Below are 24,708 nucleotides of genomic sequence, written 5' to 3' on the forward strand. Positions count from 1 at the left end.
AGCCAGTTCTAAAAATATCCTTTACTGGTGTTTTTGTCTTTCTTTAGAGCCGACGGCCAAATACAAGACCAGCACCAAAATGTTGAGGAACAAAAGAGAAACGAGACAGACAGACAACCTCAATCTGTGAAACTGGAAAGTGAGTTCTAGAAAGCTCAGTGAATAAAACCGAACGACGAACCATGCACTTGTATAGCCTGCAGGTTTCTAATTTGAACATTGTTTTTGAACACCCTCAACAGCTTCATCAATGCAACTCAAGTAGCTCTTCATTAACTCAAAACGGGAAATGTTTCTTTTAAACTGATACCGGATATCGTTTTGCATTATTATTAATAATAGGCTAATAACCAGTAATATTATTAAAGTCTAACAAAATAGAGCATTCTGTAAGTGGGAGACACTCAACAAGTTGCAAATATTCTGAGTGACAGCCACATAAACGTATAGTTACATATGTAATTATTTATAGTATACATTACATCCAGTATTCAGTATTAAACATCAAGCGCATTTTGAACGTCTTAAATGTGTATGTCCAATAGTGTGTGTGTGTGTGTGTGTGTGGACAATCTGGCAACTGAAAACCGATATAAATAGAGGCAATTTCTTCAACGTAAAGATTCCAACCCCGCTTGAGCTCTCAAAGTACAAGAGTCTTTTATAAACTCCCGTCTGCGCTTAGAAACGCGTCCACATCACTCACATAAAGGACCGCTTTGAAAGCCCCGCCCACAATTTGAATTCCGAGAACCCGATTGGCTGCGTTATCCCCCTCCTCCTTCATCCATTGGTTGGCGGCGGATCAGTAACAATGTTTAATGCACTATGAGACAGAGTCAGACAGTCAGAGAGAAACGCGCAGAGGAGGCAGAAAGGACACCGGCACACCACAGTGCATTTATTCCCGTACCGTTATTGACAGCTGGTCTTAGTGACAGTAGGATTGAGCTGAACACTTTCGGTTGATATGCACATTTAAACTTTGGACACTTATGTTTTCCCCTTTTCGGTTTTTGTATTAGGGACTGGACGCATTTATCACGGGGATGTCTCACCCCGCATCAATGCAGTACAAGAAGCTATTCGCGCTGGTGATAGCAACGGTTGTGGATGTATATTTTACGCTTGGGTCAAGATATCTGTCCTGAAGCGTCTCCAGTCTGAGTCGATGAGCGGAGGAGAGTCACTGCATCCTAATCAGCCTCATTGACATTACAAGCGCACTTTTGGGGAGCACTTTATTTTTCCACACAGACTAGCTGGAGTTTTTTTCCACTCATTGGGAAGGTGCATGAAGGATGTAACTCGTCTTTGGTGATGGTTGTGTTTAGAGTGGATATAAGGCTACAGGTAAGTCTGTGTGATGTTTCTCATCATCATCATTCTGTTCCAAAGTGTCACCCTGGAGAAAAAAAAAAAAAAGATGAGATGACATGTCATATATGGTCCTGGAGCTGCTGGATGCGCACAGTGCCAGAGAGGATGCAACAGCTTCTTCTCGTATTTATTCAAGAAGCGCAGTATAAATAACCATCCCGGATTGTGTTTCATTTGCTCTGCCTTATGCGACTATGTAAGAATTGTATTTAACAGCCGGATTATGCCGGTTAAGAGGCTTATTTCAACGCATTTGCATTCAGGGGGTTGCCTTAAGACAGCAAGGTATAGATATGGCATCAGTTAAGCAGCTGTTTCAGGACGCAGTGACATAGAAAGAGATTTATCCGTTTTTATTTGCTCACCACCTTTATCCATAATTGCGCGTTTGATGCGCGTAAGGCTCTTCGTGCCACATGGCGCATCCTCGACGCATTGCTTAGCCTACATGTTGAAAGCAGAATAACACAAACATCCACCTGTGTTCAGCGCTAAAGCGCTCCGACGCATCTTAGGGTTGGATTGACATGCCATCCACGTCGTTCGCCAGGGAATGAGGAATTACGCATTAGAATTACGCGGTCACACTACAGTGAAAAAAAGCGCATATGCTGAGACACGAGGTGTTTGTTAAAATCTGTATGCCAGAATTAAAATCATCAAGTGCAATATTATATGCAATGATCTGATAAAGATTTTTTTTCTTTTCTTTTTATTACAGGAGAAGAGGCTGGGAAAGGCTATTTCTTTGTGGAAACTGGATTGTGATTATGCCTCCAATGCGCCTGGGCGTTCAGCAGAATATAAATTAGCTGTACAGCCCCACCGTTTGTTGTAAAAACTCAAGATAAAGAGAGCCCTGCTACAGAGGAAAGAAAAGAGCATTCAAAGGAAAAGCCCACATAATGACTTTACACATGTTTTATCATGAATCGGCATGTGTGCTCAGTAATTGAAGGTAGAAATTGTGATATTGCCAGGAAGATCAACAGGTCAGAGGCGTAAAACGCATCAGAAACCTAAGACACTCTCACTAAAAGGGATGCATCTTTCTGTTTTCCTTTTCCTACTTTTATGGGCGCAAGCCCTGACATTGAAAAACTTGAACTACTCAATACCTGAGGAGAAAATTCAGGGCGTCATTGGAAACATTGCCAAGGATGCAGAGCTGGAACTGGGAGAGCAGGGGAAAAAATCCAACTTCAGGGTGTTGGAGAACTCCGCCCCACACCTTATCGATGTGGATCCTGAAAGCGGGCTATTATACACTAAACAGCGGATCGACAGGGAAATACTGTGCAGACAAAACCCCAAGTGCCAGCTCTCCATGGAAGTGTTTGCCAATGACAAGGAGATCTGCATGATTAAAGTTGAGATACAGGACATAAATGACAACGCACCAAGCTTTCCTTCTGAACAGATCGATATCGACATATCTGAGAACGCAGCCCCAGGCACACGTTTCCCCTTGGCTGCTGCCTATGACCCTGACACTAAGGAGAATGGCCTGAAAACATATCAGATCACGCGGGATGATTATAGCATATTCTCTCTGGATGTTAAATCCAGAGGGGACGGAACCAAATTCCCTGAATTGGTCGTTCAGAGGTCCTTAGATCGAGAGGAACGGAGCCATCACACTTTAATTATAACTGCCACAGATGGAGGGGAATATCCCAAATCAGGCACAATGCAAATTAATGTGAAAGTCACTGATTCCAATGACAACAGCCCTGTGTTTGAACAGCCCTCATATGTAGTGGAGATCCCTGAGAATTCACCCCCAGGCATGATACTGATAGATTTAAATGCTACAGATCCTGATGAAGGGATTAATGGGCAGGTTACTTATTCCTTTAGCTGTTATGTTCCAGACAGGATCAAAGAGTTGTTCTCAATAGACCCCCGAACGGGTGTCATAAAGATTCAGGGTAAAATCGACTTTGAGGAGAACCCAATTATAGAGATTGATGTTCAGGCAAAGGATCAAGGCCCCAACCCAATTCCTGGCCATTGTAAAGTCACCGTTAAAGTGCTTGACAGGAATGACAACTGGCCGTCGATAGGTTTCGTAGCTGTGCGTCAGGGGGCGGTTAGTGAAGCAGCAACCCCAGGGACAGTGATCGCACTCGTCAGAGTCACAGACAAAGACTCGGGCCGCAATGGGCAGCTCCAGTGTAGGATTTTGGGGAACGTTCCCTTCAAGCTGGAGGAGAACTATGATAACTTCTTCACAGTAGTGACTGACAGACCCCTGGACAGGGAGGTAAAGGATGAGTATAACATCACTATTGTGGCCAAAGACAATGGCAACCCACCCCTGAACTCAACAAAGTCTTTCACTGTTAAGATCTTAGATGAAAACGACAATGCACCCCGCTTCACAAAAATGGTCTACCTTCTCCAGGTGCCTGAAAACAACATCCCAGGGGAATATCTGGGTTCTGTTCTTGCTCATGACCCAGATTTGGGCCAAAATGGTACTGTATCCTATTCCCTCCTTCCTTCAAATGTAAGCGAGGAGTCTATCACTACATATGTTAACATCAAACCCACTGACGGTGCAATTTATGCCCTGAGGAGTTTCAACTATGAACAAACCAAGTATTTTGACTTCAAGGTCCAGGCGAAGGATTCAGGTAACCCTCACCTGGAGAGCAACACCACTGTCCGTGTCAGCGTTCTGGATGTTAATGATAACATTCCTGTCATTGTCCTTCCGTTACTTCAGAATGACACTGCTGAGATCCATGTGCCTCGGAACGTGGGAGTCGGACACATTATCACCACCGTGAGAGCGGTGGACAATGATTTCGGCGAGAGTGGTCGCCTCACCTACGAGATCTCAGATGGCAATGAGGAACACTTGTTCGAGATTGATTCGGTGACAGGTGAGGTACGGACAGCCCAGCCACTGTGGGAGGAGGTGGCACCTGTTGTGGAACTCATCATCAAGGTGACTGACCATGGCAAGCCGTCACTGTCCGCCATGGCCAAACTTATCGTCAAAGCCTACTCCGGGCCCTTACCAGAGGGTGAACCACGCATCAACGCAGAACACCATAACTGGGACATGTCACTCCCGCTAATAGTAACCCTGAGTATCATCTCAATTATGCTCCTTGCTGCCATGATCACCATAGCAGTCAAGTGCAAACGCGAAAACAAGGAGATCCGCACATACAACTGTCGGATCGCAGAGTACACTCACCCGCAACTTGGCAAGGGCAAGAAGAAGAAGATCAACAAGAATGACATCATGCTGGTGCAGAGCGAAGTGGAGGAGCGGGACACCATGAACGTGATGAACGTTGTCAGCAGTCCCTCCCTGGCCACCTCTCCCATGTACTTCGACTACCAAACTCGTCTGCCCCTCAGCTCTCCTAGGTCAGAGGTCATGTACCTCAAACCCACCGCCAACAACCTCAGTGTTCCTCAAGGGCACGTTGGTTGTCACACCAGTTTCACGGGACCTGTTACTAACACCACAGAGACGCCAGTGAACAGGATGTCAATAATACAGGTAGGAACGACAACTTATATTCTCCTTCCTTATTACCCTCCATCCCCCTCTCGTCCTGCTCTGTCTCACTAGGTCAATACATGAATGGATGAGTAGATGGGTGTGCATACAAAGCAGCCAGTGAATCATAGTGTGGGGGGGAGAAGGGGATCACAACCGGTGATGATATGAAACACGAGTCGTTCTCCACCCATCGCCAGATGCTGAAAAGCACCGTGCTATCGTTTTTTGAAATCTAGCTTTGCTCATATTGTTTCAAGTAATGCGTTAAGAGGAAATTGAGTATGGAACACAATTCTGTTCTGGAGATATTGTTTTAATGTTACCTCTGGTGAGGCGAGATTTGATGCACTGACAGGTTCAGCCCTAAAGGCTTGTTATTTCATAACGGCCGTACCATGATGATTTGCTGCTCTTGCCTAGAATATATTTCCAGCTACTATATTGCAAATGAATAGAGCTTCGATCAATATGTAGTTTCCTGTGGCGCTTTGAATGTAAGGTTCCTACCTCTTACAGTGACAGAATTAATGTTCTTGTTTTCTTTTTTTCTTTTTTTCTGCTAATGCTCACATGCTAGGTCAAATAAATACATGAAAATGTATTTTCATCCAATGTAATGCAATTTGTCTTGACCTCAAACATTTCAATTTTCAGCCTTGACATTGTAACACCCTTACCGTATTACTTACTCAGCAGGTTTGTCTCACCTTCGTACTCAAGAACACTGTGACAATCCTCTCTCTAATAAAGACGCTCAAACTGCTTTTCAACGAAAGAAAGAAAGAGCTTTCCCAGATTTCCTCGTTCCTTGCTAATGCGTCTTTGTGTGGAGCGATTTGGTTAAGCCAGTGACAACTTATGTGTGTCTGTGCTGCTAAGCCAGTTTAAAGTCATTTGAAATCTGTCGTGTCAGATGAGGCTAAAGTCACCTCTTTAAACTCTGTACATCAGGTACGCGTGTATGTGCAGCGACTGAGATTATAGCTGGCAAAAATTAATTTAGCTCTCTTTTGCTTTATGCCTTTAATCAATTTTAGATACATATTTATTTTTAATATCATGCTTTAAATGTATATATATGTACTTTAACTTGCTAATTTTGCTATTTCTCATATTTAGGGTTAAAGATTTGAACAAACCTCTAACTTTAAGTATTAAACTTTGGTGACTAACTCGTCCCACACTGTTAACAACACTATCAACCATACAGAGCACATTAATATTGTGGCTAATTAAAAAAAGTTATATGTGAGTGATTTCAGAGGTGTGAAGCTGGTGTTTTTGTGGATAAGCTTGAATTTGTACTTGCACGTTTTCATAGGTGTCTTGTCATTCTCTATATCTGTGTGTTTGCTGCTGCATGTTTCTGCCCACGATTGTGCGAGTGTGTGCGTTGCTATTCATCGCATCCCAGCTGCAGGTTATAGGTCAGAGTGAGGCCCATTATTCTGGGCCCTTTAATAATGAGCAGAATAACTGCAGAGGTCTCATCAAACCACAGACGCAGGCACTACAGCATAGATGCATGCCCTTTTCTCTCACTACCTTCAACAAACAAGCTCCAAGACACATATATGCGTTCTGTGTTTACAGAGATCCATACAATACAGGATATACTCTCCATTATTTACAGCAGAAGTGTGGCAAGAGGCAGATCTGCTATCCTGTTACTGAGCCCGTAAAACAATCTGGCTCTCCTCTCCCCTGGCCTGGAACAGAGAGAGAGCGAGATTAAAAAAGAGCCATAGAAATGCGAATCCCAGTTGAGAGGTTATAAAAAATGTTAGAAATCCCTCCCTTTCCAGTCTCTGTCGATCGATGTGTTCGGGCGCTGTCATCTACATCTGTCATCGAAGCTAGAGGTAGCCTGAAAGCTGAAAATAAATGGTTATATATACAAATATATATATATATATATATATATATATATATATAAACACAGAATCCCCAGTGCTTGCTACACAGCTGCACAAGGGCATTTCAAATGCTTCCCATCAGGCCCAGTGGCAACAGCAGCAGCGACCAGGAGCTCCTTAATGGTGTTTTATAGTAGCTGATCCAGAGGTTGTGAACAGCTGGCCATTGAAGTAATAGCCTGCGTCTGAAATGAAAAGAGGTTCAGGGTCAATTACAGTACCAGAGCTGTCTGCTCTCGGAGAACACAACAGAATGAGGGGTGTAATTCGATTGGCCGAGAAAAGTTTCCTGGATAAAGGGATGTAATAACGCTTAATTGCACCACAGGCGTCCGGATCTATTACTTAATGGTGAACTGAGGTTTAAGAAAATCTTCAGTGGTATCCTTCCAACCTGGTAGCAAGGGAATTTTGTCTAGAGAGCATTTAATATCCACCCTCATGTTTGCAATATACTTAACAGCATATTTGAGGCTAGAAAAAAAGCCAATGTATAGTGGTGTATTTATTTGCAGGGAGAAAAAAAAATATTCATAGCTTAATTTGCTGCTTAGGTGAAAATACAAATTTTCCTCTTACTTACTTCAGTTTTAGAGCGAGGAAATGTGTGTGAGGTTAATACAGCTGATGTGAGCATCAGGGTTGGTGTTCCCGGCTATAAAAGTGTCCCCTAGGTGGCGACAATCTGCCTTCAGTGTCTTGCAAGCACATAGCAAAGTGAATGAGGCTTGATTTGAATGCACATTTGATTTGAATGTTTGCTATCAAATTTATGTCTTTCTGTAAGCGTGGCTATAAAATTTGTAGTGAAAGCTGCATGTAATTTAACATCTTTTTAGGCTTCCATTCTTCTTTTTTGTGTTTATCCCTTAATAGAGAGGTCAACTGATCCTCATAAGGTCAAACAAGTAAGGCAGGAGTAGCAATTGGGGGAGGGCAGAGTGCTTGACACACTCCAGTTGTTGCCGGACAATAGTGATGCCCCTCCAGGGATTGTCCATCTGAGCTATTTCTATCCATTAAATGCACCTAAAAACAGAAAGAGAGGAGTGGAAAGCAGATGACAACAAATCATGCTGTTGAGTAACTGCTTTGATATGAGGACTGTAGTTGTGCTTGTGGCATAATGCTGTTGTGTGGTGCAGTGAAGTCACAGTGTTTCATAGAGATTGGGTTTCTGTCACCTTGTTTTTGCAAAATTGAGCGATAAAAGCGGGTGTCAGGTAATCAAATTGCTGCATGAGTTCTAGATGTATTGCTTTGGGAACTGAAGCGAAATACTGTCAAATGGCAAGGCATGAGAGAGTCAATGTCTGACAATCTGTTTAGTGCCCTCTTTCTCTCTCGCACGCTGTGTGTGTGTTTTGCAGTGGGACAGCAGGAGTGAGAGCACAGTCATGCATGCTAATGGTTCTGTCCTTGCATGCTGCATTATACGGTACATTGTGTGTGTGCAGTGTGGGAGGGGTATTAGTATGTGTGTGTGTGTGTGTGTGTGTGTGTGCTTGCAAATTGAGTCATAACATTTCCCCTTGATGGCTGTAACAGCCCATTGTTTGTCCTCCAAATCTCTTCTCTTCTCTTCTCTTCTCTTCTCTTCTCTTCTCTTCTCTTCTCTTCTCTTCTCTTCTCTTCTCTTCTCTTCTCTTCTCTTCTCTCAGAGTAGTTTTGTGCACTGAGGCTTAGACATTTTGAAATACTTTTTTTATTTTTTTTCCTTTAAGCTCCCTGCCTGAGAAATAGAGCGTTTGTTTACGGCTTGGAGTTAAAGACAAAAGACTGAAAGAGAGAAATAGGGATCAAGGAGAGATAATCATAAATGTTCAGAGAGGAGTTCTTCCTCCTCTTTCGGTCCCAGCTCGTCCTTCTTTAGCTTATGTGTATTAAATTTGTTCTTTCTTCTGCCCTTGGTGTCTTGTTCATATTTTCAGATGGTGTGTTCGCGCTGAATTATTGATAGGTGGTTTTGATATACACACGTGATCAATGTGTTCTGCAGTATACGAGGGAAATCTAAACAGCACTTGTCTGCCAGGCTTAAACGGTGCACATGAGACCCTACAGTAAATCCTACCTTTGTTTGTTTGATTTCTCCAAGCTTTAGGCCTTCTAGAGTTGCAGGGGTTTTATTTTCTTTACCTCGTGATCACATCGTTTGTGTGACTGTTTATTGTGTGTGTGTGTGTGTGTGTGTGTATTCTGAGCTCATACGATCCTCTGCTATATTTACTCGCTCATTAATAAATCATCAAATTTAACAGAACAAGACAAGACCAGAATGTTGCGATAATCGTCTTTAATTTCTCACACCGCTTCATGTTAACAGCGGAAGAGTGTGACCGCAAAACCTCACCTTCATTAAATGATCTTTCAGAGAATGTGTTCATATTTTGGATATTTTCTTCATCCTTCATGTATACATAATCATCTATGCTGCACAAACAGACACTTGTTTTTTATTCATCTGCGAAGAAGCCTTGGATTTCAAGTGCTTTGAATCCAGATTAGAAGAAGGATTGAGATTAGCCCAGTTCTTCGGGAGATGAAAATCAATTCCGCGAAGCCAGAAACAACAAAAAAATCCATCCGTCTGTCCTCCCCTCCCTTCCTCCTTCACGTGGTCGCTGATTTTCTTTGGGTGCACTGGAGTGTGTCAAAACCTCGGCATGAAAAATGTAGCAGGGAGGGTGAAAAGATCTCTGTAGTTTTTTGGCACACATTTAGGCGATTAATTACCACACAGCTGAAGTGTACAGATATGTGTATAATAGCAGAGACATTTGTTGAACTGCATGTATAATGTATGGCAATTCTGGAAATCCAAGTAATGCCGTTGAATTATTTATTGAGTTGTATAGCTCTATAACCCAGCTCCGTCCGCCCTGCGTGGTTTGGAACCCCAGACCCGTTTGGGAACCAGCGGGCCGAGGCCATTAATAACTCATAAACGCATTCGTAATTTTACCCCACCCTTGTACAGTTCCGCTTGAACGATGGAATTAATCTTGAGAAAGTCATTGTGCCGGAGTCGTTGGGCTAGATTGACGACGTGCCTCTGAATGAGCAGACGAATGAATGGATGGATGAGTGAATGATACATATGGTCTGGAGAAGCGAACGGATATGAGAGGCTGTCGGATTTCTTCTATCCTTCTTTGTGACCAAATACATCTTATCTCAGTGAATTTGGAGCCAGAGAGACTGCTATAGTTTACGGTGCTGAAGTTACATATTTTCTTTAATTGTATGCCCCAGTGAATATTCATAAAATAAACATAAATGTCTTAAATATAAATATAGTTATTTATATATATATATATATATATATATATTAGGGGTGTAACGGTACACAAATATGACGGTTCGGTACGCACCTCGGTTTTAACGTCACGGTTTGGAATGATTTCGGTACAGCAGGGGGAAAAACTAAACTTTTTTTTTTTTTTTTTTAAATAAACAGTGGTTTACTGAACAAGTTGCTCTTTCTTTAAATACATTCAGTTATAAAAATCGACCTCAGCTTATGCTTAAAACTATAGGATGCCCTTTTACATTATAATGTTACAATTAGGCCTTACAACTTAACCCAAATTTAAATTTAATTACTATTTATTTTTAAATAGATGATCAACACTCAACTTAAAAAAAAAAAATAATGCACATAATGCAGTTTTTAAATTAGCTTATAAATAATAACATTTCTAGGCTATTTGTTCAAATATATTCAGTTACACACTGGCTGTCATAGCATGTTTCATAACAGATTAATTTAAACATACATTAAATAATTAAGACTAACAGGTTTAGCAAAATATAATGAGTATAAACACTGATTGAGCAATTAGCTACATGAGGCATGAGATGTTCAGTCATGTTTATTCGCGATAAAACTAGCAGTACAGAGGAAGGAATGATCGCGTTCACTCGCGCTCCGCTCTGCACAAGTCTGCAGCGCGTCACGGATCAGACACAGGAACCGGAGCTGATTGCGGCCACTCGAGTCAATTCTGTGGGTTTATAACAGCACGTTTCTGAACCATCCCAGAAGCGGCTCTCCAAGGCGTTTATACAGCGATGTCATGCCACATCAAAGACTGTCAAAACGGCATTTATTATTTGAATTTCCTGAAAAAAAAAAAATTATAATTACTGTATTCGTTCGGTACACATACGTACCGAACCAAAAGACCCGTACCGAAATGGTTCGGTACGAATACGTGTACTGTTACACCCCTAATATATATATATATATATATATATATATAAGGGCTATATATAGCTATTAACAATGTACTAACAGTGTCCCATAGTCATTTCTGTCACAGCTTTTTGTGGTGGAAATGACAATTAAACTGTATTATCACACTTTTTTGAATAATTTGACAAAATTACAGCTTGATTGGAAATGACAATATATTCTCCTAAGCAAGTATATCATCTTTGGAGAACATTTTTAGGATTTATTTGTTGTGGTGAAAATGATGCCACAGCTGTGGGACAGTTTTTGACACATTTAGAAATGATCTTCTCATAAATATTGAAATGGTTTATGATTATTTCAGTCTTTGTTTAGATAATCATCATTTTAAACATTTAATAATTCATATCTGTATGATTGATTTCCATATTTGAAAATTGAAAGTGTGTCTGGGACAAGAGCAGTGCTGATCTAGGAGAGTATAGCAAAGATCATTTTAGATGTTTATGTTAGTTAATGTGTCATTTTTGCGAAGCGCAGCAGGCAAGTAATGCTCTTACAGAGCAGGGGTTATTTAATTACTTAAGCAAGCCCTAAAACCTATTCGTTCTGAATGTGAAAAGGAGAAATATTCCAGCAAGAGTAATAAGACCCCAAGATTTGACCCTCGAGGCAGTAAAACACTGAGGCACTTGAACTAATTTGCTTGGTCAACTCAGAGAAGGACATAGTGGAGTAAAATTTTTGAGGAATTGAGCATAAAAACTTTTGGTGTTTGTTTAAATTATACCTGCAACAAAATGTTCTTTTTTTTCTATTGATTTCACAGTAAACACCAGTGTTCCTTGTTCCTTGTCCACAAGGACGTTGCACGGCAGGGTGTTTGGGAAACAAGTCCCAGTTACTCCCTGTCAATATTTGTTCTGGCTCCTCCACGCGAACAGTAGTGGCTAAAGCTAGCCTTGCTAATGCTTGAGGGCATTGGCGTTGGAGTTGCTGTCAAAGGTTTGGTTGCTTATGTGCTTGTTTGTTTTGGATAGTGGGATAAGCTAACCCTGATGAACATGGTTTAGACTGTGTCAGTGATTTCAGGCACAGTGACACCCACATTTCAGATGGCTTATGGTTGTGTACACTCCACTCTTTTTCTCTGGCGCCAATTGCCAGCTAGCCTTTTTAGCCATGTGGCGCTTAGTTTTTGAGACGAGACACTCAATAAGACAACTGCTCTTTAATTAGAAACAAAAACATCATCTGCATGTTTAAATGATGCAGACACTAAGCTAGAAATCTGCTTGGTTACACGTGTCAAATGGCTGACCTCTGCCTTTGTTCCTTCCCTCTGAATGCTGTAGCAACTTGTAAATAGTTAATGCTATCTGTGTGAACAGTGTGGCTGCTAAACAAAAAGCCAAAATCAAATTACAAGGCCAGAATGAATTAATCCAAAACAGGAAAACAAATAATTGAACACAAGGACTGAATTTGTGCTGGATTTAATGAATGAAATGAAATCCCACACATCAGCAGATAGTGAAAGACTACATTCACACAGTAACAGAGTAGGTTTGTTAGACCTGTTTTAGAGTGTGTTCGCTTTGCTTTTTTTTGCATCTTGCCCATGAATCCTGTATTTTAAAGATGCCAGGTCAAGCTAAAATAAGTTTAACTTCTAAAAATGTTCTGTATTTTGATTGTTGATTGGACTCATTAATGTGCTAATTGTGAAAACACATGAATGTTTTGACAGTTGCCATGTCTGATATTTACTTCAGTTGCTGTGGTAATGGGTGTTCATATTTATAGCACAAATAGAAAAAGAATTTGCCTTTTTTTTCTTTACTCATTGTGTTGATTGTTCGTATATTTAGTCATTAAAAAGGTCTTGCGTAGACACATTAATTGGTTATGAAACAAGTTCTAATGCAGGGGTGTCCAGACTCGGTCCTGGAGGGCCGGTAGTATGCCTAGTAAGACCTTGATTAGCTGCTTGTGTTTGATTAGGGTTGGAGCTAAACTCTGCAGGACACCGGCCCTCCAGGACCGAGTTTGGACACCCCTGTTAATGTTAATGAACAAATAATATTCTAAATGAGCGACTGTGTGCACAATGTTATTAATTTGCATAAAATACACCCAAACCATCTCCATATAAGGTCTTTCATTTAGTCTTTCACTGCTCTCAGCAAACATATGACACTCTCTAAAGATGCATGATTTTGCATGTATGTGGTTTCAGTTGTCCTACAATTTAAAATAAAGTTTTACTTCAAAAGTTATTGATAAATTATCTGCTTTTGAAAGCATTTGCATTCAGATTTCACACACAAATTTGTGCATGGTTAGTGATTTAAGAGCCAATATTCAAACCACAACTACTGTAAGCTGTTGTATGAACAGGCAAACCACAAGTCACACCTGTTAGTAATTGCAGTTGTCGATTCCAAACTTTGTAGCCAAAGAAAACAGCTTCTGCAAATTCTGCTCTTAATCAATGCGAACAGATCGTTTTCTCTGCGTCTTCACGGCAAAAACACACACAGCTGTCTGTTGCGGTGTGTTTGGCCACAGGGAAGCCAGTCCTCACAGTTCTCTGCTGCGTCCTTTCTCTATGTGGCAGAAATTGTGGAGCATTGTTCAATCACAAGCTGTGCTTTCAAGCACCATCTCTCCTTTTATTATTTGCAGATTGCGTCAGTTCCCCTGCAGGGCCACTCTAGACCCCGAAGGGTTCTTGGTATACCTCCCATGGGGCTGCTTCTGCTAAACTGTTTAAATGGCAGCATCCACTTAAGGCCGTGTTTGTTTGCTTTCCTTTATTTTTATTTTTTTTCATCAAAAGACAAAGTTTGTACATTAGCATTAAAAAGCACACATCTGGGAATTGACATGTAGAAGGTAACGATAAAAACGGCATCTTGTTTCAATGTCAAATGATGTGGAACATGTTTTATTAAGTGTTGGCAGATGTCCAAACAACAGATCTTGGTTTTTTTTTCTTTCGACAGATGTGTTCTTAGGTACTTTTTCACACTGGGAATTGTGGTCTTTTTTTTTTTTTTTCTCTGGAAGGAAAGAGAGATCCTCTTTCCACTTCTTAAAATGACATGATGCTTTTACTCGCATCATGTCATTTTACGATTTGCGGAACTCTTTGTAAATATCCAACAGACATGTTGTTGGTTGCAACGTACTGATGCCATTAATGTTGTCAATGAAAATAGTAATTAAAGAATTCCCGCTAGCATAAACAGTAAATTTGCACAGTTCTTGTCCGCCTCAGGGTGATGTTCGAACAAGTTCTTCATACTCCTCTAGTCTCTTATTCCTCACGCTTTAGTGAAATACCTAAAGATAACTCCTGGCTCTAGGCCTGTCTTTCCAGTGAGGTGTTGTGCACAGGAAGATGCCTCTCTTTTGAGATATCGGATTGCCATGTGACAGGGCCGGCTGGTAACATAAACCCCGAATCTGTGGCCCGGTCAAGTTTAATGAGTGAGCTTGTCAGCACTCATGTTTTGTACACAGTCTTATCTGTCTACAGTTACATCTTTTCACCTGCACTGATGGGCTGAGGGCTGTCAGCACCCAAAGAAAATGGCTGGCGGTTTTTATGGGGCTCTTATTTCTGTTTGTTTTTCTTAATCCTAGTAAATAGAGTGGGAAAATGCTTGACTGGCAAAAACCTTCTATCTGTTTATGGTTCTTTTCTTCTGTCTGTTTGTTTTGTTTTTCTCTCTGTCTGTGAGGGCGATGTCCTTTTCTATATGCTTGAGTTCAATAATGCAGCATTCATGCAGAGACATATGGTAAGATGTATAAGGTGACAGGTGACACTGCTCATAGGAAAAATGAATTGGTGAAACTGTAATGCTCATTATGGTGGCTGTAAATGTAGGAAAGTTCTGCCTTTCCATAAAAATATATGTCCAATTGTAGGATTTTATTTTATTATTTATTCTAGAACGCCAGTGAACTTTATTTTATTTATTTGTTATTTATTTATTTATTTTTCAACTGTGATTCATCAGATTTTATTTGCTTATTTGAAACATGTTATTGAAAACATAATCTTAAAAGTTTTGAATTTTATTCTCTTTCCTCGTTCAAGTAGGAATCTGTACTATTTTATTTTATTTTTCATTTTATTATTTTATTTTATTTTACTGTACATCAATAAAGTTTGCCAGAAAGTACTACTACTTTTGTTTATGATTAATGATTTAGTATTAAGTTTATGATAGCTAGCTAGGTTATGAAAAGGTTATTTAGCAGAAAAATGCTAAATATAAAATAAAGCATCAGTTTTAATTGCCTACATTTTCTTTTCTCTTACTTTTTTCCTTGCTTTGTCAAGAAAATATGAAAGTGCCGAACTTGAACCAAAAGCTTTTGAACAGATACTTGGATTGATTTTTGCATTGTTTTATTTAATCAGCACAGAAATAGTATAAGATGCTGGCATATTGTAAAGCATTCACTTTTACAGAGAAGTCAGAAATCAGGCAGATAATGTTGATTGCTCATCAGTTTAATACAGTAGACAAATGCAAGGTTCCTGAGAATAGATTGTAAATCAATGCCTCACTCAAGTATCTGTATTGTATCACAGCACTTAAACACCGGACTGAAGATTACTGTATGGCTATCCACTTAGATTTGCAAAAACAGTATATCAAAACATGCTCACGTTACAAGCAAATAGCAAAATGAATGCGCCTTGAAGCATGCACCATCTCTCCATCATTCTTGGCGCCCTTTTAAAGTTAAATCAATCCACAGTCTCTGCACGACGATTGATTGATCCAAAGAGTTAGAGGTTCAGTCGGAGAGTTGTTTTCTAAAAGACCACTAACACGCTCGGAGCTGATAATTGCAGCCTCGCTTTCTCGTACATGCTCTCTCTATGCTCTAGTCATTTCACATCAGAGGTGCAATGGCTCATGTCGCTGACGACCAAATCCAAATTTCTGATGATTAGATTATCTTGTCACCATAGCAACCTTCACACCTTTCCGTCAATTGATTTATTAATAAATGAAGTGGTGCTCTTCGAAATCCGTTGCCTCCATTCTGAGCCGGATCTAAGGTCAGTGAATATGCAGGGCTTAGAGATGTGAATGCCTTTCCGGCTGGGTGTTTTTGGTGTATTTCACCTCTGGTGTATTTTAAAAAAATAGTTCACCCAAAAAATGGAAATTCTCTCAGAATTCAGTTACGCTTATGACATTCCTTCTTCTGTGAAACACAAAAGAGGATATTTTGAAAAACGTCTGGGTTGTCGACTTGACATGAAAAAAAGGTAAAACAATTCTAAAATATAATTTGTAAATATAGTTGCTCATGTCTTAATAAAAGAAGTCTGCAAGAACCACAAATGTCCTGGCTTGTCCTAAAGTTTTCCATCACGTTCCTCGAGCATATCTATATATTTTTAGGTCTGGATGGATAGAAAATTGGAGCATAAAAAAAGCCAACAGGTTTAATTCCTTTGGTGTTGTCTGCAGAACACTGCACGTTAATTTATACAAGCTTCAATAATGATATTGTAATTTATGCCGATAGTCAAAAGTCTGCCTTGTCTTAATTACAGAACATAATTGCAGCCCTAAATGGATTTAATAGTGACAAAAATGATCAGACATGAAAACGACTAAAGACAAGTTGTGAAAAAAAAGATTCATTCAGGACAGAATCCCACTCTTAGCGCCACCATTCCGAGTAATCCGAGGCAGGAGTCAGTATTTTCATAACAAACAAAAAGGTATAGCGAAGCCAAAGCAGAGGTCACTTTCAAAAAAAGAACTCATATGGAATTTTATTCAGAACTGTTGGGAAGGCAGGAGGAGCAGTCAATCATTCCTCTTTATAGGAAGAAAAGATTGGAGGGCAGAAAGGAGAGAGAAATCTATTGACTCAGACCCTTTAGTTCCTTCAATCTCCCATTTGAAGGTGGAAATTTAAGCGTGTTTGAAGGCAAGGTCGGCCGAGTTTATAGCTTTAGATTATGCAATTGTTTCTTCAGGGGTTTGCTGATTAATTCCATACTCTGGCTGACAGGTTCTTAATGCACAGCGGACAGGGCTGCTGCGGGACATTCTGACAGCATTGCATTAAGCAAACCTCGCTTTTCTCAATTTATACGCACGCATAAAGAGAGATGCACGTAGCTGACCCTGAGAGAAATGGAAATGGAGAGAGAACGAGTCACCTTGGAGTGAAAGACAATTGTTCTGAGTGCTGCCACAACTGTAATGCGCACAGGCTTTTATGTGCGAACGCGTGTGTGTTTTTGTGTGTGTGTGTGTGGCATCTCTTTCTGAAGTTGTTTGGAGAGCAGTCTAGCAGCTTAACAATGCTTTCTTTCATTACTATATTGAATCATATTATATATTTAATTTTGGGCTTCACTTATGAATTGTTTATCATCTCCCCGTGACCTAAATTCAAGGCTCTGTTTCTCTGTTGAGTCAGTTGGCAACATTTGAATCTTTATCAAAGCATTTCGAATTGCAGAGGAAGGCTGCTGCGCTAATGAATGGAGTCTAATGGAGTCTGGTCCCACAGCTTCTGGATTCTACGCCTGGCTCATGGGAACCACTTTACGTGATCTTTGGTCTGGTATACATTATATCATGTGTTTGTAAGAAAAAGCGTTTGTTTTGAAGTGACATGCTGTAAACTAATTTGGGAAGAGATCTGAAACTCATTTGCTTAGCTTGTTTCCAAAATGCTCCAGGAGTGGATATGTTTAACCGCCCTCCTTTCATTATGCATCGCAAAACGCTCTAGCTAGTTTGGTGTTTTGTAATTAGTGCTCCTTGCTCTAGGGCTCATGCTATCATTCATGCTTAGGGATTTGAACAGACACCTACCCGTGAGAACTGCATCTCGGCATGGACGTGACCGGCTAAAACCCTAACAATCACCCTGACCACCCTAGCAACCCTCTGAATATTACCAAAAACACACTAGCAACCCATTTGAAATGTCAGCAACTTTTGCAAGCAAAAATTATTTTGCATAAAACATATGGTTCTATCTATAGTCTTTGTGGCAGAATGTAATTTACAAGTTTAAGTGTATAAGTAAAAAAAAAAACAATGTTTTCCAGGTCAACAGCAACACAGTGTCTCGTTTCTCATTTCCATTTAAACTGCTACTAATGAATCTTTTGCTGTTCGCTGGGAGCCTTCAGGAGATGATCAGAGATGAACCTGCTTCTGCTGCACTGCTTTAAGCTCTGTGTTGGACGTAACGCACTCTGAATTGAGTGTACTTTTTTTTCAAACCACCTTGTTATTTAATACATTTTAAAAGCGATTTCACACGCCGGCCTGGCGGTCTGTGCAGATTGTTCCTGCATGATGGTGGGAAGCGGTTTGGCGTGAAACAGCCTCTGTTTTGAGAAAGCGTGAGAACTGCTGTGTTAGGAATTTAAGGGAGAAGGGGAGGAGAAAAGCGATATTTCATTCCCTGAGGCTGTACATGTCACAGATGCGGTTCGGTGATACCAACACAAACAGTCCATGGACATCCCGTTTTAAACTTCCCATCTTCTTTGAAAAAATAAAAATAAAGCTTCCATTAACCAATATCTGTGCTCATCATAAAAGCATGCTCATATGAGAGATGAGAGGCAGCTCATATACTCATCACTGCTCCTTGATGCATTAGTATTTTCAGCATTCAGACCTCTGAGAGGGCTGCACATAAATAATCCATCATTTGTTCTGCAGAGATCAGGTTCGTTCATTCATTCACATCGGACTTCCCGATAAGTGCATAAGGTTTCTTAATACATGTTTAAGATCACCGGTTCTAGACGGATCCTTCACATTCTGATAAATTTTTGATAATCATGCATTTTTAGGAGAGCAAAATAAATATGCTTATTGACCTAGTATAAATTACTTACATCTTTTGTTATAATAAAACAGTATATAATAGTATATAAGGTAGTATTACATATAATTACACATAATAATTAATGTGTGAGTGTATGTGTGTATATATATATATATATATATATATATATATATACAATACAATTTTATTATTATTGTTGTTGTTGTTGTTGCTGTGTTGATATATATCATATATTCATTGATGTGTGTGTGTGTGTGTGTGTGTATATATATATATATATATATATATATATATATTAAATATATACTAGTTACCAAATATATAATACTAACATAATGTGTAAATAAAATAATTAATGTATAATGCATCATATTTAATATATTATAATAATATAATCATAATCATATAATCATTTTTGCCTTATTTTACTTATTGTGCAGATTATGGAGTTCACAGTGAATCATTTTAGAATTTGGATATTGTGTTGCAACTTCAATGTAAAATCTGTATCCTGAAGCAAAACCAGTTGAGAACTGCTAATTTCGACAGTTTCTTCCCCCCACACACACACACACACACCCATGACGCAGACGTCAAACGCAGCATGACTCGCACAACACCTGGGGGCGGCTTAGGCAAAGCTGATCATATCCTCAGCTCCCAAATCACTAACAGGTGGTCCAAGACTGGGCTGCGCTCACCTTCTGCAAACTGCATGGGGTGTTTTTCAGTGGATGTCTTTTCTAAGGAAAGATTAAGAGGTCTTTGACCTGCTGCACACTAGTTTTAACACCTTCTTTAGCAGAGTTAACCCTATTGGTGAGAGCTCTAAGGCTATTGGCCGAGGGGTTATCATGCTTAAATAGGTTTAGCTTGGCGTGCCCGTTATCTGTTTTGCGTTTGAAAGACGACCAAGTGTCATTACCTCAGCTCAACTCCGGATCCAACTTCCAGCGCGCTCCCACACGCAACCTCTCAGATACTTATCCAGCGATAATTTAATCTCCTGCGTCGAGGCCGGAGAATCCCGACCACAGCTCCATTTGTGTTCCCAGCTCCAGCCTTTTAACAGCAAGCAGATAGGACCGATATCGAGGGCCGACGTCTAGTTGGATGTGTTTTGCGGTTTGGCTTGAAATTTTCAAAAGGCCTCCGTTACGTAAAATGGAAAAACTAATAACGGAGGCTCCAGCAACACGGAGAATTGCTTTGTGCACTTCTCACCAACATAGACTGTAAAAGTTTGATGTACAAGTTGAGCGCTTGTAGGGCTTAGGTTACAGTTTGTCTCTCAATCTCGTTTTCTTGTCATGCCTCATTGTCTTTAATGAGGAGATATGTTTGGGATGAAGCAGGTTGATATATCTAGCTGCTAAGAAGCTTGGGAAGATTCGAGTGTATTGATTTTCCTGTTCTAAAACGGTTGTCTCCACCTTGCGCTTCTTAACGTTCAAATTATTCTATGCTATATTTATCTTTCTTGCCTTCTTGATATATATTTCATTTATTTGCAATTTTTGTACTAGGGTTGTCATATTTGTTGTTCTCTTTCCTTTGCATGTCACATCTAGTGCATCTCTTCCCTTAGCAAGCTAGGAGCTCAAACAGTTATGAGTTTGATTTCCTGAGAATATATTAAGTCATACATTACATTCAAAATTTATTTTAAGATGATTTGGATTATCAAAAACATAAATGTAAAACGTAAAAGTTAATAAATATTATGGAAATGTTATGGTTTTATGTGTGAAATGTTAAGGGCAGCTATCTTAATGCATTATTTGGTGCATGCCTCAAGATGTCTTCCTCATTTAAAAATATTGTTAGTGGTAACATATCCTCATTTATACAAAATTGTATTGTAATCAACAACAACAACAACAACAACAAAACTTTAGTGCATGATTCAGTTGGATCATTTGGCTTTCCATACATCTCCTAACTAAAAAAAAAAACGCTGTGTGATGATCATTACAAAGAATAGTTGGGTTATGTAATACATGTCTTAAATAAATTATATGTAAGACATGTATTAATTGCATCAGAAATAAAAGTGTGTCTGTGTGTATATGTGTGTGTATATATATATATATATATATATATATATATATATATATATATATACAGAGTGCACTATGTGAAAAAAAGCAGAAGGGGGGATGCTTTTTAAAACTTTTTTCTCTCTTCATAGGCTCTCTCCATTTACACGGTTATTCAAACAACGAATAAATTATATAGAGAAAGTGAGCAAAGAACACAGTATCAACGTGGCTTTTTGAAACATCGAATTCACTGTTTCGAAGCGCTCCAGTCGGATCCCACCGGGGATAAAAAATAATTCAGCAGAGGCAGGGATGCATAGACCAGAGGGGGAAATTCCCCCAGCAAATCACACCCTGTATATACAGTATATATGTGACCCTGGATCACAAAACCAGTCATAAGTAGCACAGGTATATTTGTAGCAATAGCCAAAAATACATTGTATGGATCAAAATTATTAATTTTTCTTTTATGCCATTTCCTACCGTAAATATATCAAAACTTAATTTTTGATTAGTAATATGCATTGCTAAGAACTTCATTTGGACAACTTTAGAGGTGATTTTCTCAATATATAGATTTTTTTTGCACCCTCAGATTCCAGCTTTTCAAATAGTTGTATCTCGGCCAAATATTGTCCGATCCTAACAAACCTTGCATCAATGGAAAACTTATTTATTCATGTATAAATCTCAATTTAAAAAAAAATTGACCCTTATGACTGGTTTTGTGGTCCATGGTCACATATATACATATACATCTATATATTGTATTTATATATTGATTATAAATGTATATAATCTTCAAAACAAGTAAGAACAATCGTTCATTTGAATAGCCATGGAAAGGCTGCTAAGCACAGCATTTTATTGTTTTTTTAAAAGTGTCGATTTTTATGAATGTAAGAGGCTGCAGTGGACCAGATCTTTGGCATGTGTTTGAGATTGTTTGTTTTTAAAGTGCTTTAAAAGCTTTGCGCTCTTCTGCGAGGTGTCCTCGGGGAGGTCTGGACCACCAGTGGAGGAGAATCAGGAGGAATGCAGGAGTCTTTTGTGTGAGGCTCTGGGCTTTCAGGAGCGACCTCGGATGATTAACAAATCAATTACACGCCGCTGCATTTGGTAACAGAGAGACATGTGCTGTAGCTCTGTATCCTCAGCATGGAGCCGTGCCGATTCGAAACACCCCGCACTCTGACCGACCCCTGACGGCACTGCTCCAGCCGTGAACCCAACGGGTGACCTTATCCAATGAGAGTGAGCAGATTGCACATGTGTTTGTTTGTCTTCACATTCACTGAAGCAGAAGTGTGCTTGACATTTCCAAAGCAGTACCTCAAAGCCGCCAGCGGAAACTTTTAACACCCTTCCGTTCAAGAAACACATTCAAGACGGCGTCATACACCCTGAACCGCTCTTAATTAGTGCGCAGTCCATTTGTGGATGGTTCTATTTCTAATATGCTTGCATTATCTCTTGCAGTATCATGTTTGCATTTTTAGAAACCACTTAGCTTTTTTCCAAACTACAGGGTTCAGATAAGGATTAACTGTCACGCTGTTTGATGCTAACTGTCTCATCCGGGGTTCTCTTCCATGTAACACCTTTTTGAAATTCTAATTAGTCCCCCACACTTCATCCAAACGAAATCAAATTATGTGGGAGATATCTGCACAAGTAAAACATACAGTGCAATGTGGGAAGTGAGGTTGTTAAGCTGTCAGTGAAATCGCAGGGCACATTTTGGCCGAACCGCAGAGCTCACTATTTGAAAGGCAATATTACAGGAACAAGAGGTGCACATCTTTGAACAAATTAGTTTTGAACAGTTTTTGTCTTTCTCCTCACACATTTTCCCATGTTTGAAAAGAAGGAATATGATTCTTTATCTCCATCTGTTGCTATCTTTTGCTCTGTTTTCTTTGCCCTTCCAAGGGTCAGTCTACAATATGTGTAGCATATATATAGTGAGGAAAATAAGTATTTGAACACCCTGCTATTTTGCAAGTTCTCCCACTTAGAAATCATGGAGGGGTCTGAAATTGTCATCGTAGGTGCATGTCCACTGTGAGAGACATAATCTAAAAAAAAATCCAGAAATCACAATGTATGATTTTTAACTATTTATTTGTATGATACAGCTGCAAATAAGTATTTGAACACCTGAGAAAATCAATGTTAATATTTGGTACAGTAGCCTTTGTTTGCAATTACAGAGGTCAAACGTTTCCTGTAGTTTTTCACCAGGTTTGCACACACTGCAGGAGGGATTTTGGCCCACTCCTCCACACAGATCTTCTCTAGATCAGTCAGGTTTCTGGCCTGTCGCTGAGAAACACGGAGTTTGAGCTCCTCCAAAGATTCTCTATTGGGTTTAGGTCTGGAGACTGGCTAGGCCACGCCAGAACCTTGATATGCTTCTTACAGAGCCACTCCTTGGTTATCCTGGCTGTGTGCTTCGGGTCATTGTCATGTTGGAAGACCCAGCCTCGACCCATCTTCAATGCTCTAACTGAGGGAAGGAGGTTGTTCCCCAAAATCTCGCAATACATGGCCCCGGTCATCCTCTCCTTAATACAGTGCAGTCGCCTGTCCCATGTGCAGAAAAACACCCCAAAGCATGATGCTACCACCCCATGCTTCACAGTAGGGATGGTGTTCTTGGGATGGTACTCATCATTCTTCTTCCTCCAAACACGTTTAGTGGAATTATGACCAAAAAGTTCTATTTTGGTCTCATCTGACTCATTGGCAAACTTAAGTCGGGCCTGGACATGTGCTGGTTTAAGCAGGGGAACCTTCTGTGCCATGCATGATTTCAAACCATGACGTCTTAGTGTATTACCAACAGTAACCTTGGAAACGGTGGTCCCAGCTCTTTTCAGGTCATTGACCAGCTCCTCCTGTAGTTCTGGGCTGATTTCTCACCTTTCTTAGGATCATTGAGACCCCACGAGGTGAGATCTTGCATGGAGCCCCAGTCCGAGGGAGATTGACAGTCATGTTTAGCTTCTTCCATTTTCTAATGATTGCTCCAACAGTGGACCTTTCTTCACCAAGCTGCTTGGCAATTTCCCCGTAGCCCTTTCCAGCCTTGTGGAGGTGTACAATTTTGTCTCTAGTGTCTTTGGACAGCTCTTGGTCTTGGCCATGTTAGTAGTTGGATTCTTACTGATTGTATGGGGTGGACAGGTGTCTTTATGCAGCTAACGACCTCAAACAGGTGCATCTAATTTAGGATAATAAATGGAGTGGAGGTGGACATTTTAAAGGCAGACTAACAGGTCTTTGAGGATCAGAATTCTAGCTGATAGACAGGTGTTCAAATACTTATTTGCAGCTGTATCATACAAATAAATAGTTAAAAATCATACATTGTGATTTCTGGATTTTTTTTAGATTATGTCTCTCACGGTGGACATGCACCTACGATGACAATTTCAGACCCTCCATGATTTCTAAGTGGGAGAACTTGCAAAATAGCAGGGTGTTCAAATACTTATTTTCCTCACTGTGTATATATATATATATATATATATATATATATATATATATATATATATTATAACATGGTCTTTATTCTGTCTTTATTCTATCTATCTATCTATCTATCTATCTATCTATCTATCTATCTATCTATCTATCTATCTATCTATCTATCTATCTATCTATCTATCTATCTATCTATCTATCCATCCATCCATCCATCTATCTACAGTATCTATCTATCTATCTATCTATCTATCTATCTATCTATCTATCTATCTATCTATCTAT

The 24,708-nt window shown here is 39.8% G+C and overlaps 1 protein-coding gene across 1 annotated transcript in view; it reads left to right on the forward strand.

Annotated features, from left to right (window-relative positions):
* The first annotated feature begins 864 nt into the window (after positions 1-864).
* Positions 865-24,708, forward strand: part of pcdh17 (protocadherin 17) — a 69,312-nt gene continuing 45,468 nt past the window's right edge. The window contains exons 1-2 of the mRNA XM_058790562.1: positions 865-1,353; positions 2,102-4,903. Of these exons, the coding sequence (XP_058646545.1) occupies positions 2,423-4,903 (2,481 nt within the window). The 5' untranslated portion in view covers positions 865-1,353; positions 2,102-2,422. The remainder of the gene's footprint in view (positions 1,354-2,101; positions 4,904-24,708) is intronic.

The sequence above is a fragment of the Onychostoma macrolepis genome, chromosome 11 (genome assembly GCF_012432095.1).
Source record: "Onychostoma macrolepis isolate SWU-2019 chromosome 11, ASM1243209v1, whole genome shotgun sequence".
Lineage (NCBI taxonomy): Eukaryota > Metazoa > Chordata > Actinopteri > Cypriniformes > Cyprinidae > Onychostoma > Onychostoma macrolepis.